Source organism: Oncorhynchus masou, chromosome 4, assembly GCF_036934945.1.
Source record: "Oncorhynchus masou masou isolate Uvic2021 chromosome 4, UVic_Omas_1.1, whole genome shotgun sequence".
NCBI lineage: Eukaryota > Metazoa > Chordata > Actinopteri > Salmoniformes > Salmonidae > Oncorhynchus > Oncorhynchus masou.
This window is the reverse complement of record NC_088215.1, coordinates 7,225,067-7,243,684: the sequence shown is the minus strand read 5'-3', so window position 1 is coordinate 7,243,684 and position 18,618 is coordinate 7,225,067. Positions and strand designations below refer to the sequence as shown.

General features: G+C 44.5%; 1 protein-coding gene across 1 annotated transcript in view; it reads left to right on the top strand.

Moving 5' to 3' along the window:
- LOC135522487 (protein kinase C alpha type-like) overlaps positions 1-10,613 on the top strand; it is a 226,709-nt gene extending 216,096 nt beyond the window's left edge. Inside the window, exon 17 of the mRNA XM_064948789.1 lies at positions 6,678-10,613. Coding sequence (XP_064804861.1) covers positions 6,678-6,848 — 171 coding nt within the window. The 3' untranslated portion in view covers positions 6,849-10,613. The remainder of the gene's footprint in view (positions 1-6,677) is intronic.
- The last annotated feature ends 8,005 nt before the right edge of the window (positions 10,614-18,618 follow it).

The following is an 18,618-nucleotide window of genomic DNA, read 5'->3' as shown; positions in this document are numbered from 1 at the left end:
CTGCCCTTTTTTACTCTGTCTCTCTAATCCTCTTCTCCTTTCATCCTCTCATCCTCATCCCCCTCTCATCCTCTCCTCCTCAATCACACTTCATGCCTGTTCTGACAGCTGGGAGATTGCCATTTAATAGCCAGGTACAGCGAGACCCAGATTATGAACACTAGAGGGTTTATCTATCTATCGGAAACAGAGCAGGACAGATAGAACGCAGGGGAGAATAACAAGAACATCTGCCACAGTAGCTATTTATAGATATAGTTTATCTAGACTCGTATTTAGAGAACCTCTTGATATGTGGTTTAAGTTTGTAGAGATGGAAGTGTGTTCCAAGTGGCAGGGTGTGAGACTTGCTGATTAATGGTGATGGAATCACTGTGGTCAGGGAGATTACCATAAAACTTCAATTAATAGCCCGGGTGTTTATTTGCTAAAATCACTGAACACAACAGGCGCTTATTGGAGACAAACTTCTATTTGAGCCAGGTGTCTTATTTCCTTAATGAGCACAGCTTTTGCTCATTTGCATAGTTCATTGTTTAATTCCAGCATTCACTTCCAACATTCTAATGTTTTCATTTCCTACACTAATGTGTTGTGATTTACACATGGCGTCATGTTAATATTGTTTTAGTATGCCTCTAAAAAAATTTCCTTGACAGAATTATTCTCCTATTAACTGTGCATTTTTGGCAGTTCTCACTTGCCACTAGAGAGCGATCGGACGATTTCTAGGGGTTTGTACTCCCGAAGTTGTTGACTGTTTTTCTGCTTGTCAGCTAGCTAGCAGTTCTCAGCTGTTAGCAGTCAATGGTTAGCAGTTTCTTACTGGCTACATCATTTAATGTAACAAGTCAAACAATTCATGGTAACCTGGTCAATAATTAATTTGGAGCCAGCGTTTCATTTAAAACAGACGTTTATTTCATTTAAATTTGTGCCGTTGCCCAGGTATCAAAAGGGGCAGACGGCTATTTGAGGGACTGCGTTTTAATTTCCGTTTCACGGTAGTCATATTGAGGAAGTGTTGGATTAGAACATAAAGCCAGGCACACACATATAAAACACATGGAAAATACTGTTGGCACAAACACACCAATCTACATTTTGGACTGTCTATGAGTCACAGTAGGTTTTGTAGGCAGGGAAGTCGTGTTATTGGATAAAGCACGTCCACTTGTCCTGGTATTTTTTTAGTGATGGTGATTTTGTGTTCTTTTTGGATTTTCCATCCAGATTCATGTGAGAAAGAAACATAATAGTGTTATCTGATGACTAAAGAACAATTTTTGGATATTACTATAGTCGGACTGATTTTAAAGGATGGATGAAACGAGAGATATCAGCAGTTCAGAAGGATATACCAGGTGTATCTTGGTGTTACAACTGTAGTGTTTTAAGTGTTGTTGACCAAAGAAAATGCCTTCAAGTGTTCACACCCATTGACTTTTTCCACATTTTGCTGTTACAGCCTGAATTTAAAATGGATTCAATTTACATTTTCTGTCACTGTCCTTACACAGAATGTCCCAGAATGTCAAAATGGAGTTATGTTTATTGACATGTTTAAAAAGTAATTAAAAATGAATAGCTGAAATGTCTTGAGTCAATATGTATTTGTTAAGGCAAGCCTAAATAAGTTCAGGAGTCAAATGTTCATTAACAAGTTGCATGGACTCACTCTGTGTGCAATAATGACTACCTCATCTCTTTTACCCCACACATACATTTATCTTTAGGATCCCTCAGTCGAGCAGTGAATTTCAAACACTGATTCAACCACAAAGACCAGGGAGGTTTTCCAATGCCTTGCAAAGAAGGGCACATATTGCTAGATAGTTTTTTTTTTAAGTTGACATTGAATATCCCTTTGAGCATGGTGAAGTTATTAATTACACTTTGGATGGTGTATCAATACATCCACAAAGATACAGGTTGTCCTTCCTAACTTAGTTGCCCGAGAGGAAGGAAACCACTCAGAGATTTCAGCATGAGGCCAATGGTGACTTTAAAACAGTTACATGTGATAGGAGAAAACTGAGGATGGATCAACAACATTGTTGTTACTGCACAATACTAACATAATTGACAGAGTGAAAAGAAGGAAGCCTGTACAGAATAAAACATATTCCAAAACATGCATCCTGTTTGCATCAAGGTACTAAAGCAATACTGAAAATGTTTTGGCAAAGCCATTACTGAGTACCACTCTCAAAAATGTCACGCATAGTGGTGACTGCATCATGTTATGTGTATGCTTGTTATCGTTAAGTCTGGGGAGTTTTTCAGGATAAACGAATAATAATGGAGCTAAGCACAGGCAAAATCCTAGAGGTTAACCTGGTTGTCTGCTTTCCACCAGACACTGGGAGATGAATTCACCTTTCAGGAGGTCAAAATACCTAAACACTGGATTTGCTTACCAAGAAGACAGGGAATGTTCCTGAGTGGCCGAGTTACAGTTTTGACTTAAATCACCTTGAAAATGGTTGTCTAGCAATGATAACCAACCGATGTTACAGATCTTGAAGAATTTAGGAAAAAAAATTATGTGCAAATGTTGCACAATCCACGCATGGAAAGCTCATAGAGATTTACCTAGAAAGACTCACATCTGTATTTGCTGACAAAGGTGCTTCAACAAAGTAGTGACTCAGAGGTGTGAATACTTAAGCAAATGCGATTTCTATATATAATTTTCAATACATTTGCCAAAATTTCTATTGGGGTATTGTGTGTAGATGGGTTAAAGAAAATATATATATATATATTTCATCCATTTTGAATTCAGGCTGTAACACAAAATGTGGATTAAGTTGAGGGGTATGAATACTTTCTGAAGGCACTGTAAGAAGATCATCAAAACAACACTGAGAGGCTGTAGGTCGTTCTGTATTAAGAGCGGATTGGAGGTGAGAGAGAGAGAGACACCTCAGCAAGTATTTGAATAGAGACAGACACAGCCATTTATCATACTAAATAGAGTTCCTTTAATGTCTGTATGTGTGACACGGAGAAAGACCCAAAGTAGGTCAAACAGCAGTTTGCGAGCAATGCCATCCGTCATTAAGAGTAGCACAGCGTAACGTGTACAATGAGTGGACATTGTAACAGACGTTAAACACAGCGGAAACGAAGCTGCGGCAGGTTTGAGTCAATTTCATTGGAGTCGACAGTCAGTCAATCCAGAAAGTAAGCTGGAATTGCACTTGACTTCATGAATGAATTGAATTTAAGTTTAATTGACCAGAGACACATTTGCATATGGGTGGGTTTAGGTCTCAGAGACAAAGGGGGAGGATTTAAAAGAGGAGAGGAGGTGATAAGAGTTTGGGGCAGAAATATGTTGCTTTTTAGTGGAAGATGTGTTTTTGGGGGGGGAATGTGGGAGATTGTTTGTCTCGATCGATATGAGATCTCTGACTATCTGTGTGACTGATTGGCCACTGTTCAAACAAGACAAATGGCTATTTGCATAGTGATGCAGGCAGCACTACGCTCGAATACTACAGTATTCGAGGAGACTGATAGAGGGTGACGGAAGGGATTTGTGTGGTACTCCTTTCATCCATCTCTTTTGTGGACAAATCCCATAAACCTCATCATAATCTGTTGTGGCGTGAATGAATTTGTGGCTTTTCTTCAACAATATGTATTATAGGGAGATCTGTGCTCTTTTGCGCCACAAATGTGGCCATATCACTTATGTGCTTTCTCTCTTCTATGTTGATGTGTGTTGTTGCTGTCTCTCCTCTTCTCCCTCCTACTGCGTCTTGACACAGAGTGACAGTGGGTGGCTGGTGTCACTTGTCAGTCAGCGTAGGAGTCAAGGAGGACACAGGAGGACAGTCGGAGGCCCCAGGCCCACTGCGCGCACGCACGCACGGACACACACATACACCACACAACTATGAATATAGGACAACGGGACTTTTCCCCTTCGAATCACCACCGACGTGCCGTGTAGACGACTTTTACCTTTTACCTTTCACATGGTCCTTTCTGGCATGGATTCCAACAACTATGTTGGGTGTATTTCTGAGGTGTCCTAATCAGGGATTGATGTAGATTTAGAGTCAATATATCACCAATCTTCCCTATCTGCAAGGGTGGCCAATGGCGTTGCACCTTATTGACATGTAAATTCAACTAACCGATCTGAACACATAAACATCCAAATAAATATTTCTGCGGTAGCAAGAGGAAGCTTGACCAACCCTGCTACAGGTGCGCAACAAGGCCAGCACAGTACAGCTTGTCTCGGCTAAGTAATGTGAATCAACCCATATCCTTTTCCCACGTCGGCTTACTGTACACAGAGAGAGAGATATATAGAGAGGGAGGGATATTCCCTGCCAGGTCCCTGGGGAGGTTTAAAGCCCATTAAGTAGAACAAACACACACACACGCACAGTGTAGGTGGAATAACTGATGAGGACAGAGCAAGAAGAGGTGCAGCAGGGTTTCTGGTGTTAACGACAGAGCCACACTGTGAAGTTCGAGGATAAGTCTTTAATTCCCCGGTCCCCACTGCCTGTGCTCTCTGTAATGCCCCTATGAACTTTGGTGTCTTATTATAGATTTACCATTGTCATTTTATGTGTTAACTGTATCCTTAGTCATGTAATGGTGCTAAAGCATTTCGAGCTGTTATCTATTTGAATTTACCCAATTGCCCAAGGTACTGGCGACAATCCTTAGACTCTTAAGACCCCAACCCAAGAGGGAATCACTGCAACCTACGCACCAGGATCCTCCAAAATAAACCACCATTTTGGGGGGGGGGAGACTGCCTTTGAGAAGAAGTGTTCCAAACTCTACAGGCCTTCACGTATCGACTGTTAGAAGGCACACTGTGTTACTAAGTGGAATTGAGGCCTTCACAAGTTCAAGCCACAGCGCGAGGCGCTTTAAAGGTGTCAGAAGCGTGACGCGACTGACAGCAGTGCTCACAGCGGTATTTTTGGTGTTGGTGGCCATTTTGTGCCATTTGCGTCCCAGTCGCCCTAATGGTCTTCAGTAATGCCGTAGGGCTCGAGCAGCTGCTCTTATTCAGATGTATCGCCATACTGTCGTGAAACAACCACGCAAAATACCTAAGTAGGCGTATTCCCCAGTCACTCTGGATAAGGGCATCTGCTAAATGACTCATGTGTAAATTCATTTTCTCTGCCCATTTTGCATTCAAGTTTCTTTTTAAACATACACAACACAATTTTGAACAAGACAACTGAATGCTGGCGTGACTCCATTGAGAACTACGTCGTACATACAAATCCATCGTATCCATCGTATGTTTTCTAGGACTATCATCTTGCAGACGACAGAAGTGATATGTTTCACCCATATGCTCCCAAGAGCGTTCACGTAGTTGACCTTGGCTTGTTAGCTGTGGAATGCTAATCCAACCACCCCCCTCGCCTGATTCGTCTCCCTGCCATTGACAGGTTTGGATCGCCCCGTCTTTACAGTCGCGATGAAAGCGGCTCCACATTTCTCACGTTCAGTTGCAGACGTTTGCTCTGCTCTTGTCAACACGCCAATTAACCCTTTGACAACCCCGCTGTACATCGATTGGCCACGTGGCTATTTTGATTCAAGTGAACTTTTCGTCTGTCGCAACGCAATCAGATTTGACATTTGAGGTGAGATGTTACATAAGACCTCTATATACAGTGGGGTGTGAAATTATTGACACCCTTGGTAAAGATTAGCAATAATAAATAATAAATAATTCAACTATTGTATGCGCAAGAAAAAAAATGGAAAGTATTTTATACTGATACAATTGCTCAGAGAAAAATGTTTTTTTTTTTCAAAAGTAATATTTTTTTTCAAAACGTTAAGGGTCATATTTGTTTAACACAGTTGTTATTGCTCATCTTTATTTTACATTTAGATTTGAGTCATTTAGCAGACTCTCTTACCCAGCACAACTAACAGTAATGAGTGCATACATTTTCATATTGGTCCCATGTGGGAATCGAACCCTACTGCACCAACGGAGCCGCACTTAATCAAGTGCGTCAATAATTACAGACCCCACTGTACATCCAAACAACACGAGGAGCTCGATCAAAACAGGTTACTAGGTCAGAAGTGGCTACGGCATGTTCGACTGTAGAGGTCCTGACATCTCCCTCAATTCCCTCTGCGACTCTGTCCAAAGTCTTGTTTGTGCAGTACTGATTAATGTTTCACAGCTGCGCTCCAATGTTACTTTTTAAACCATTGGATTCAATTGCATTAAAAAAACATTACAACCCAGGTGACTGGGGTTTCCTCCCAAATGGCACCCTACACCCTCTATAGTGCACTACTTTAGAGCCCATAGGGCTCTGGTCGAAAGAAAGAGAATGGGATGTAATTTGGGACTCAGGCTGGGATGTAGAGCATGTCATGTGATGTTAGCATGGAAACAGGAGGGGGAGAATAGGGGTAGAAATAGCGGTATCAGGTGTGAAATGTTCTCTTCCCCCCCCCGTTCTCTCATTTAGCAGACCAGGCGATGGAGGTGGAGGGATATATAATGAAGCCCAGTTTCACATTTGCACATGTACAGTATTTCTTATCTTTGTGTGTTCCGTATGCTACAGTTGCAACCACCTACGCCTCCCATTTTAAAACCTCTCTTTCGCTCTCTCTCTCTCTCTCTCTCTCTTTCTATCCCTCTCTCGCAGTGCGGCAAAGGGGCGGAGAACTTCGACAAGTTCTTCACGCGCACCCAGCCCCAGCTCACGCCCCCCGACCAGCTGGTCATCGCCAACATCGACCAAGCCGACTTCTCAGGCTTCTCCTTCATCAACCCCCAGTTCGTGCACCCCTCCCTGGTCTCCCTGCACACCGTATGAGGGGGAGGGGGCCACGGACCCCCTTCCTACCTCTGCTCCCTACCTAGCACTAACCCTCCACCAACTGCAGCCTCTTCAAGCCAAACTCCCAATCACCAAAACTGGTCCAACTCTACAACAACCAACACAGACCCTGATATCAACCGCCATTTTGAGTTCCTCTATCAATGTATTAGTGATGTGTCCTCTAGGAATTGGACTTGGGGCTCTGAGTGAGAGGAGTTGGTGAGTGGAAGTGCTGTGTGTTAATGGTGAGGGGGAGGGTGAAGGTTTGAGGAAGGAGATGTATGTAGGGTTGATATACTTTCCCTCCCACCTGTTGTGTTTGTTTTCGGATGGGCAATTGTTTGAAATGAATCATGATAGATATTGAAATGAATCATGACAAATATTGAGATGACTGACCTGTTGTTTTGAATGTGTGGGGACAAAACCCATGAAACTATGCCAGTTTTTTTTCTGATTCTAGAGCGAAGGGTTAACTTCTTGTTAAACCCTGTACTGGCTATACTAGTCTCCATTGGAACCCAAGGCAACTACAAACATAATCTCGTGTTTTGAGCTATTGGGTCAGAGCCAAATATGAGGTCAGTACAGGGAGACGATGTTTACAGTTTTACCTTGTGTTGGTGAGATTTTATTTCAATATGTGTCATTACAGGTCCCCCTATGCTTCAATATACATCAAATAATACACACCCAGTACGAATATCATGACACACTAACAATAACACGCACATACAGATGTAGGATCTTAATTTGATCACCCCATTGCAGGAAAACTTTCCTGCATTGCAAACTAAAATGTGTAATGTGTTTGAGGTTTAAAAAGGCTTCTGAAGTTTGTAATTTCCACTTAGACATTTCAGACTTGGTTTTTTTCCTTTACGAAAAATGTATCAACCCCTAAAAAAAAGAAAAAAGGCTATTAATTATAATCCACATAATAACTCACATAGTAACTCACATTTCCTGTAGCCGCACGGATTATTTTCCTGCTGTAGCACACTGGCTCAAATTAAGATCATACAGCTGTACACACACGTTACATTAACACAGGGATATCTTGAACCTTGAAGTACAGGTTGTATGGTTATCTTGTCATTAGGTTTACAACTGTGGGTGGACATTGAAACAGAACGCAGTGGAAGTTGTGGTTAGACGAAGTAGGCAGTGCAACAGTCCCATCTTCTTTCAACACCTACACAAGAATCACAGGTTAACAGAAGTATAAAGGCGATCGTTCCAAAAGCAAATGGTAATCAGGTAGCACTACTTTGTGACAGCCTTTTTTACTATCCTCCTGTCCTGACTTTCACTCTGCCCACTTATCAAAAAGGCCATGATTCTCTTTAACCTGAAGAAGCCCTTCAATGTTAAGTTCCCGAGGGAAATCTATTGAGAATTTAGGAAGTAAATGACCGAAAACTCTTTTTTTTTTTGAGAGAGAGAGAGGTAGTGACTAAATTTAAATTGATGTTGAGTTATTGTTTGCTTACTCAATGAACTGTGCAATATTATATTGCATGCTTATACCCTTATACATGGCTATAACGCCATTCTAACCATGTTGACTAGAGTATCACGTTATTAAAACGATTAGTTCCCTTTTCTGCTTTTATGTGATGTCATGCACCCCCCCTCTCCCCCCAATTAGTTCTAATTAATATTTTAGTGTAACACATACCAGTGTATTAACTCTTTTTTTGTAAATATTAATGAGCTATTTAAAAAAAAGTATAGTATCTCGCAGATTTTGTACCAACAACTGAATGTGATTTTATTACGTTAGATAGGTTAACATATTTCTATGTAAAAGTACCCCAAAATATCAACTTTGTAACAATTAGGTGACAAAGTCTTTTAAACGAGTCGGTCGGGATTAGCAAACCGAGAGAAACATCTGGACGACTTTTGCCGATATTATCAAACGTTTTCCGTTTGCTCTCGTCTCCATCGCACATATCCGATGTCCTTGAATGCGATCGCTGAGTGAGTTGACTGAATGTGTGCCTGGCTCTTGTATTTGCATGTTGTTGGTGAGGATTTAAAAATAAGTTTAACAAAATGATATAAATGCTGCATGATACTCAGTACCAGTAACCAGGCCCCTGGTTGGATAGCAAGGAGTCTCTGCCCAAACACCAGATCCAAGATCAGCTGAACCTACCCTAATCCTAGCCATTCACAATTAGGAGGCTATGGTCAAATCTGACTACAGATATGCGGTTAGGGGAACTTCTAAACACGTCCCTGTACTAGACCCAATGGGACAACTTGCTCTCTAGTGTCTCAATGAAGGGGTTTTGTTTCTTCTTATCGTTAGTATTGTTTGTTCGTATATAAAAAATGTACATGTATTGTCGTCGTTTTATTGTTTGGTTATAGATCCTGCTCAAGTAATACAGGAATGTTTTGCGGAATTATCATCACAGCAATTCATATCTTAACATCCGACTGTTGCTAGGTTTATACAATTCCCTCGACTTTTGCTCCTATAAACCTTTTCCTAACCTCGTAACTGTGCCAAACCTGAAACGGCCAGAACCCGACAACAGCAGCGTTGCACTAGCTGTAGTCATACCAATGACCCGTCAATACCGAAATCTTATCAATACCGATGTGTTGTCAATACACATGTTTTTTTTCAATACCGATGACTCGTCAATACAGATGTCTCTCCCTGGTAGACTCTTAGTGGTTAGTCCAAGAGAGCGTGCCAACACCACATTTCACAACGTCTTTCCGACCCATGTGCATTCTCGCTAAAAAATATGTAGCTAAGGGATTGCTAATTCAAATCATGTCTACGTGGTTCTGATGCCAGTCAATCCGGCAGTCGTTTCTTGTGGTTATTTTTTTTATGTCACGTTAGCAGCCTACACCTCTGTGGGAGTTTACCTTTATGCTTTATAGCCGACAGCAGTATGACCCTTCTGCAATACCATGCCTGCTTACCCCTTACCTTAACTCCCTGTGCCTGTCAGTCAGTGTGTGTGTTTACATGTGCGTGTGAGAGAGAGGGAGGGAAGGAAACCATAAATGAGTGGTTGTTGAGTGAATAAATGAGTGAGTGTGTGGATGAGTGAATAATTGATCGGTGAACAACCCCGTTCCTCATCCTATTGGCCTGTTAAACCCCCCTCATCTCCTCTGTCCATCCTTCCATTCCTCCCCCTTCCTCAGTGCCTGGGCAATCGATCCATTCCCTTACTGACAAAGCCCTCATCCCTTCTCCTTCAAGATCCAATCAGTTCATGAAAGCAGTTTCGTCCGAGAAACTCGCCTCTACAGGCTGACACCTACCTGCCCTTCTTGCCCCTTCCAATCCTCCCAAAACGTACTGGGGAAAGAATTGGCCAAATGTGTTCTTTTTCACCTTCGTTTACATCCTGCTTTATATTTTCTACGTTGTGTGTCCCAAATGGCACCCGATTCCCTATATATTGCACTACTTTTGTCCATAGGCCCTGGTCAAAAGTAGTGCACTATATGGGGAATAGGATTCCATCTGGGACACAGCCAGCCTCTCCCCCATATTCTCTGTTGATTCATGTCCAAACCAAGCGCTTCTTCTGTCCCTGTACATAATGATTTAGATATCTACATAGACTTGTAAAAGAAAGAATATATTGTATTTTGCAAATGGTTTATGTTCATTCTCCCCAAAAACCCTTTGAAAGCGGGTCTGAGCTACTTACCTTGTAATCAATAGTGTAATTTGTACCTACTGTATGATAATGCAAATAAAACATTAAAAATGGCTATTCGGAAGCTGTCTTTTTTTACTTAAACATGAACTCAACTCATCAAAATCCACCATTATAAAAAGCCATTCCTGGCAATGACCTGACTCTATTTAAAGGTATTGGGTAACACTTTACGATCCATAATAAACAATTTATAAGGCATTTACAAACAGTTTGCTGGCCATTTACTAATCATTACTCCCACATTGAAATTACACTGGTCACTCCAAACATTTTGAAAGTGTTTCTAAAGTACAAATGGCGCTCACTTTAAATTGCAAAAACAGTACTAAAGATTCATATGGTGAACACACAGTTTATAAATGCCTTTATAAAAAGTTTATAACAGACTCTTAAAATAAGGTGACATTGCTGTCAACTCACATTCATCAAGTGTTCTGATTGCACTGAAAATGGGACTGGTTTTTCTAGTCTGATTTTAAGAGATGCATCTCCTGCAGAGCCCCAATATCGCTGTCACAATTTCCTCTCTACTGCTGACATGGACAGGAAGTTTGCAGTTGATATAAACCATTGGGAAATTTGATTTGAGCAAATAAAGTATGAAAAGGCACAGAAAATGGAGGTTTCAGATGTGAGGAGGAGAAGTCAAGACGACCTTACCTGGTTCTATGGTTGTCACCGCATCTCCACTAACAGCAAGAGGACAGACTACAACCAGGAAACAACTTTCACTGACAGTTGGTCCAGTTTTAAATGTTATATGGACACAGTCACAATAGCATTTCTCATAAATGTCTGGTGAAAATGAAGCCTCCTGATTTTATGATCCCTTACGGGAATTAACACGTGCGATTAAGATGTATGGCAGAGGTTTTCCAGTATGTCCACAATCTCCTGAAGCTTCCGTAACAGACGTCCAAGTGTCTCTTGCCATTTGGAAAAGCATGATGAACCGTAACCATGGTTCAGTAAGCCTGACTTACCATCACATGTGAGGACCAGGGGTGAGTGCATGCATACGGACATTAAAGTTTAACAAGCGAAGCGCTCAGAAGAAGCGTGGAAACGAGGTGCTGAATTTTTCATTGTGGACGTTGCGGCACAATCAAATGATTTTTGTCAGCCACTGGCTTTCTCATTTACAAGCTCGCTGGCACAGGAAGGTACAGGAAGGTACAGGAAGGCACAGGAAGGCACAGGAAGGCACAGGAAGGTACAGGAAGGCACAGGAAGGCAAAGGAAAGCCCCTGCACCTTTGGCAACCAGGTCAGACAAACCGAATACAAAAACTATACTAAGCTCTGGTAGGTAGGTATGTAATGACATTGCTCACTGTAATGTTTGTGTACTTAATACTTGTAATTTCATATCTGTGTTTGTGTGAATGCATTTGTGGAAGAGCTTGCGATAAGCATATTCTTGTACTGTGTACGCTACACGATATCATGTGCATCATGACAAATCAACTTTGATGTGGCACGGACAGACATGTGCGTACTGTACACCAAACCTTATGCAGATGTGTTAGTAGGTTGATCATCAGCTCCATTGCCGGGTAGACTGAAGGACATGCTGGTGTTGATGAAGGACTATGATGTAATGGTCAGATCTGTTAGAACTTATCAGAAACTGCAGCGTTGAGGCGGATCTACAGAGCGGATATCTACGGAACGTCTTACCAACCAACCAGGCTCCACGGTGCCTGAGGGGCCAATCAATGAGGTGGAAGGAGCTACATGCATTTCATGTCATTTCAATTCAGTCAATTCAAGGGATGAAATTCAAATATTGTGAACAAGCAGATATACAGTGCATTCGAAAAGCATTCAGACCCCTTGTCCTTTTCCAAATGTTGTTACATTACAGACTTATTCTAAAATGGATTCCTCACCAATCTACACACAATAGCCCATAATGACAAAGCAAAAACTGTTTTTTCTAAATGTTTGCAAATGTATCCCCCCCAAAAAAACTGATATCACGTTTACATGTGTTCAGACCCTTTACTCTCCACAGCATGATGCTGCCACCGCCATGCTTCACCAAAGGGATGGTGCCAGGTTTCCCCCAGACGTGACGCTTGGCATTCAGGCCAAATAGTTCAATCCTGGTATCATCAGACCAGATAATCTTGAGTCCTTTAAGTGCCTTTTGGCAAGCTCCAAGCGGGAGGAGTGGCTTTCTTCTGGCCACTCTACCATAAAGGCATGATTGATGGTCCCTCTGACAGAGATGGTTGTCCTTCTGGGAGGTTCTACCATCTCCACAGAGGAGCTCTGTCAGAGTGAACATTGGGTTCTTGGTCACCTCCCTGACCAAGGCCCTTCTCCCCCAATTGCTCAGTTTGGACGTTGGTTCCAAGCATTTTCTTTTTGGTACCCTTCCCCAGATCTGTGCCTCCACACAATCCTGTCTCTGAATTCTATGGATAATTCCTTTGACCTCATGGCTTGGTTTTTGCTCTGACATGCACTGTCAACTGTGGGACCTTATATAGACAGGTGTGTGCTTTTCCAAATCATGTCAAAATCATTTACCACCGGTGGACTCCAATCAACTTGTAGAAACATCTCAAGGATGATCAAAGGAAACAGGATGCACCTGAGCTCAATTTCGAATCTCATAGCAAAGGGTCTGAATACTCATGCAAACATTTCTCAAAACCTGTTTTTGCTTTGACATAATGGGGTATTGTGTGTAGATCGAGGGGGAAAAAATATTTAATCAATTTTAGAATAATGCTGTAACATAAAATGTGGAAAAGGTGAAGGGGTCTGAATCCTTTCTGAATGCACTGCACTATACAACACGAGGCTTTTCAATGACTTCACCTGAATGAGCAAAAAAAGCCCACTGATAGTCCCATGGAAACATACAGCTCTCGGTCTCTCGTTCTCGCTCTCCCTCAAGAGGCCAAAGGCTGTTACACAGAAATGGTACAAACATACATCAAGCTCTTCGATGTTTATACTTTTCAAAATAAAAAGCAACACAAACAAATGACATCTTAGCACTCTGTCGTGGGCGCGTGGGTGGGTTGGGGTCGGTGGGCAGGAGAGGAGCTGCCATTAGATTTGTTGAATCTCTCTCTCCCCCTCTCACTCTCTCCCTCGCATTCTCACTCTACATCTTAACAGCAATTAACCCTCTTCAATAAGAGAGCATTTGCTGTCAGTCTTGTATAATTTAATTACTATAAGGCTGGTGATGAAGAGCCATGGGATCCCTCGCTGCCGTATTAAGCCGCCATGGTCCCCGTCCCAAATGGCACACCTATTCAGTACACTACTTTTGACCAGGGCTCGTAGGGCTCTCGTCAAAAGTAGTCCGCGATGTAGGGAAAAGAGTACCATTTGGAACACAGAACCATATCATTGTGTCAACGGCTTCCCTGAATCTGAATCTAATGAACTGTCTGCTCTGCTCTACCAGTAACCATTAGGGATGTCTGTTCAACGTCTGAGCTGCTATCGCCTGCAGCTCTTAAAGTCTGTTCATTGCTCTAGTGGGAGTATTGGAAGCTCTGTGAAATCAATGGGTACTGTATGTTCAGGGAACGTGTTAAAAGTCTTTCTCAAATCCAAATTCATTTATTGGCATGAGAAACAAACCATCAATGTATTCAATATACTTCACATTGTAATAAAATAATAAATAATAAAATAGAACAGTAAAAACAAAATAATAGAAATAAAACTAGACTGATAACAGTGGATAGTAATAGAAAGTATAATCAATAATTGGTTAAACATGAAAAATAACAAGCGACTATTATTACTACTAAAATGAATGCTGCCACTGTTATTTACACTAACACCACAACTATCCCAACTATTACCAATCTCTCTCTCTGTCTCACTCACACACACAACCCTTGTCTTGTTTTACCAGAGTGTAGTGACAGCCACTCCTCTTCCCCAGAGTGTAGTGACAGCCACTCCTCTTCCCCAGAGTGTAGTGACAGCCACTCCTCTTCCCCAGAGTGTAGTGACAGCCACTCCTCTTCCCCAGAGTGTAGTGACAGCCACTCCTCTTCCCCAGAGTGTAGTGACAGCCACTCCTCTTCCCCAGAGTGTAGTGACAGCCACTCCTCTTCCCCAGAGTGTAGTGACAGCCACTCCTCTTCCCCAGAGTGTAGTGACAGCCACTCCTCTTCCCCAGAGTGTAGTGACAGCCTGTCCTCTTCCCCAGAGTGTAGTGACAGCCACTCCTCTTCCCCAGAGTGTAGTGACAGCCACTCCTCTTCCCCAGAGTGTAGTGACAGCCACTCCTCTTCCCCAGAGTGTAGTGACAGCCACTCCTCTTCCCCAGAGTGTAGTGACAGCCACTCCTCTTCCCCAGAGTGTAGTGACAGCCACTCCTCCTCTCCCCCAGAGTGTAGTGACAGCCACTCCTCTTCCCCAGAGTGTAGTGACAGCCTGTCCTCTTCCCCAGAGTGTAGTGACAGCCACTCCTCTTCCCCAGAGTGTAGTGACAGCCACTCCTCTTCCCCAGAGTGTAGTGACAGCCACTCCTCTTCCCCAGAGTGTAGTGACATCCACTCCTCTTCCCCAGAGTGTAGTGACAGCCACTCCTCTTCCCCAGAGTGTAGTGACAGCCACTCCTCTTCCCCAGAGTGTAGTGACAGCCACTCCTCTTCCCCAGAGTGTAGTGACAGCCACTCCTCTTCCCCAGTGTGTAGTGACAGCCACTCCTCTTCCCCAGAGTGTAGTGACAGCCTGTCCTCTTCCCCAGAGTGTAGTGACAGCCACTCCTCTTCCCCAGAGTGTAGTGACAGCCACTCCTCTTCCCCAGAGTGTAGTGACAGCCACTCCTCTTCCCCAGAGTGTAGTGACAGCCACTCCTCTTCCCCAGAGTGTAGTGACAGCCACTCCTCTTCCCCAGAGTGTAGTGACAGCCACTCCTCTTCCCCAGAGTGTAGTGACAGCCACTCCTCTTCCCCAGAGTGTAGTGACAGCCACTCCTCTTCCCCAGAGTGTAGTGACAGCCACTCCTCTTCCCCAGAGTGTAGTGACAGCCACTCCTCTTCCCCAGAGTGTAGTGACAGCCACTCCTCTTCCCCAGAGTGTAGTGACAGCCACTCCTCTTCCCCAGAGTGTAGTGACAGCCACTCCTCTTCCCCAGAGTGTAGTGACAGCCACTCCTCTTCCCCAGAGTGTAGTGACAGCCACTCCTCTTCCCCAGAGTGTAGTGACAGCCACTCCTCTTCCCCAGAGTGTAGTGACAGCCACTCCTCTTCCCCAGAGTGTAGTGACAGCCACTCCTCTTCCCCAGAGTGTAGTGACAGCCACTCCTCTTCCCCAGAGTGTAGTGACATCCACTCCTCTTACCCAGAGTGTAGAGACAGCCTGTCCTCTTCCCCAGAGTGTAGTGACAGCCACTCCTCTTCCCCAGAGTGTAGTGACAGCCACTCCTCTTCCCCAGAGTGTAGTGACAGCCACTCCTCTTCCCCAGAGTGTAGTGACAGCCACTCCTCTTCCCCAGAGTGTAGTGACAGCCACTCCTCTTCCCCAGAGTGTAGTGACAGCCACTCCTCTTCCCCAGAGTGTAGTGACAGCCACTCCTCTTCCCCAGAGTGTAGTGACAGCCACTCCTCTTCCCCAGAGTGTAGTGACAGCCACTCCTCTTCCCCAGAGTGTAGTGACAGCCACTCCTCTTCCCCAGAGTGTAGTGACAGCCACTCCTCTTCCCCAGAGTGTAGTGACAGCCACTCCTCTTCCCCAGAGTGTAGTGACAGCCACTCCTCTTCCCCAGAGTGTAGTGACAGCCACTCCTCTTCCCCAGAGTGTAGTGACAGCCACTCCTCTTCCCCAGAGTGTAGTGACAGCCACTCCTCTTCCCCAGTCCCACTCTCCCCCAGAGTGTAGTGACAGCCACTCCTCTTCCCCAGAGTGTAGTGACAGCCACTCCTCTTCCCCAGAGTGTAGTGACAGCCACTCCTCTTCCCCAGAGTGTAGTGACAGCCACTCCTCTTCCCCAGAGTGTCCCCCAGTGACAGCCACTCCTCTTCCCCAGTGACAGCCACTCCTCTTCCCCAGAGTGTAGTGACAGCCACTCCTCTTCCCCAGAGTGTAGTGACAGCCACTCCTCTTCCCCAGAGTGTAGTGACAGCCACTCCTCTTCCCCAGAGTGTAGTGACAGCCACTCCTCTTCCCCAGAGTGTAGTGACAGCCACTCCTCTTCCCCAGAGTGTAGTGACAGCCACTCCTCTTCCCCAGAGTGTAGTGACAGCCACTCCTCTTCCCCAGAGTGTAGTGACAGCCACTCCTCTTCCCCAGAGTGTAGTGACAGCCACTCCTCTTCCCCAGAGTGTAGTGACAGCCACTCCTCTTCCCCAGAGTGTAGTGACAGCCACTCCTCTTCCCCAGAGTGTAGTGACAGCCACTCCTCTTCCCCAGAGTGTAGTGACAGCCACTCCTCTTCCCCAGAGTGTAGTGACAGCCACTCCTCTTCCCCAGAGTGTAGTGACAGCCACTCCTCTTCCCCAGAGTGTAGTGACAGCCACTCCTCTTCCCCAGAGTGTAGTGACAGCCACTCCTCTTCCCCAGAGTGTAGTGACAGCCACTCCTCTTCCCCAGAGTGTAGTGACAGCCACTCCTCTTCCCCAGAGTGTAGTGACAGCCACTCCTCTTCCCCAGAGTGTAGTGACAGCCACTCCTCTTCCCCAGAGTGTAGTGACAGCCACTCCTCTTCCCCAGAGTGTAGTGACAGCCACTCCTCTTCCCCAGAGTGTAGTGACAGCCACTCCTCTTCCCCAGAGTGTAGTGACAGCCACTCCTCTTCCCCAGAGTGTAGTGACAGTGACAGCCACTCCTCTTCCCCAGAGTGTAGTGACAGCCACTCCTCTTCCCCAGAGTGTAGTGACAGCCACTCCTCTTCCCCAGAGTGTAGTGACAGCCACTCCTCTTCCCCAGAGTGTAGTGACAGCCACTCCTCTTCCCCAGAGTGTAGTGACAGCCACTCCTCTTCCCCAGAGTGTAGTGACAGCCACTCCTCTTCCCCAGAGTGTAGTGACAGCCACTCCTCTTCCCCAGAGTGTAGTGACAGCCACTCCTCTTCCCCAGAGTGTAGTGACAGCCACTCCTCTTCCCCAGAGTGTAGTGACAGCCACTCCTCTTCCCCAGAGTGTAGTGACAGCCACTCCTCTTCCCCAGAGTGTCCTCTTCCCCAGTGACAGCCACTCCTCTTCCCCAGAGTGTAGTGACAGCCACTCCTCTTCCCCAGAGTGTAGTGACAGCCACTCCTCTTCCCCAGAGTGTAGTGACAGCCACTCCTCTTCCCCAGTGTATAATCTCATTTAGTGAGCCACTGGTTTGAGAACCAGGCCCAAAACCTTTCTAATTCTCTATTTATCCGATTATGAACACAACAACCTTGACCTTCTCTCCCCTTCACACTGCATTGTGCATCCCAAACAACACCCTATTCCCCATATAGTCCACTACTTTTCACCAGGGCCCTAGTGCACTGTACAGGGAATTGGGTGATGCTGGGTGCTTCATATTTAATGTCCAGCTACGATGGGGATGAATCATAGTGGTTCCGTAATGTCCATAATGGGGGGGTTAAAGGGAGCAGTGGGTTTTGAAAGATGGCTATTGCTGAGTTATAGAATTAGAATTCCATTCAAGTCTATTTATATGGTTGTTGCTCACACGGCAATTTGTTACTTCAAAAACGTTAATAGAGGTCTTCATAATCCATTAGGACACATTTTTTATCAGCGACATTTTATAGCAGCCTGTGGGGCAAATTCTGTCGCTGTCCATGGCGCTGAAATGTTGCCAAAGCTACGCTTTTGACGGCGAAAGCTCGAAAGAACATGGATAAACCGGCCGGAATAACAGGTCGCAGCTTCACCGATGCCAGAACAAACATACATAGAGGCCTAAGAAATTGTGCCAGGAAAAGTAGTTCTCCCTTGGGTGGAGAGGGAAATGCACGGGGGCGATATAATAGCTAAGATGTAATCAGGGATGTAGATGTGGACAATCAACGTTATCCAGACAGCTTTTAATTATGCATACTACACTGATAGGCCATATGCTCGTAAATAA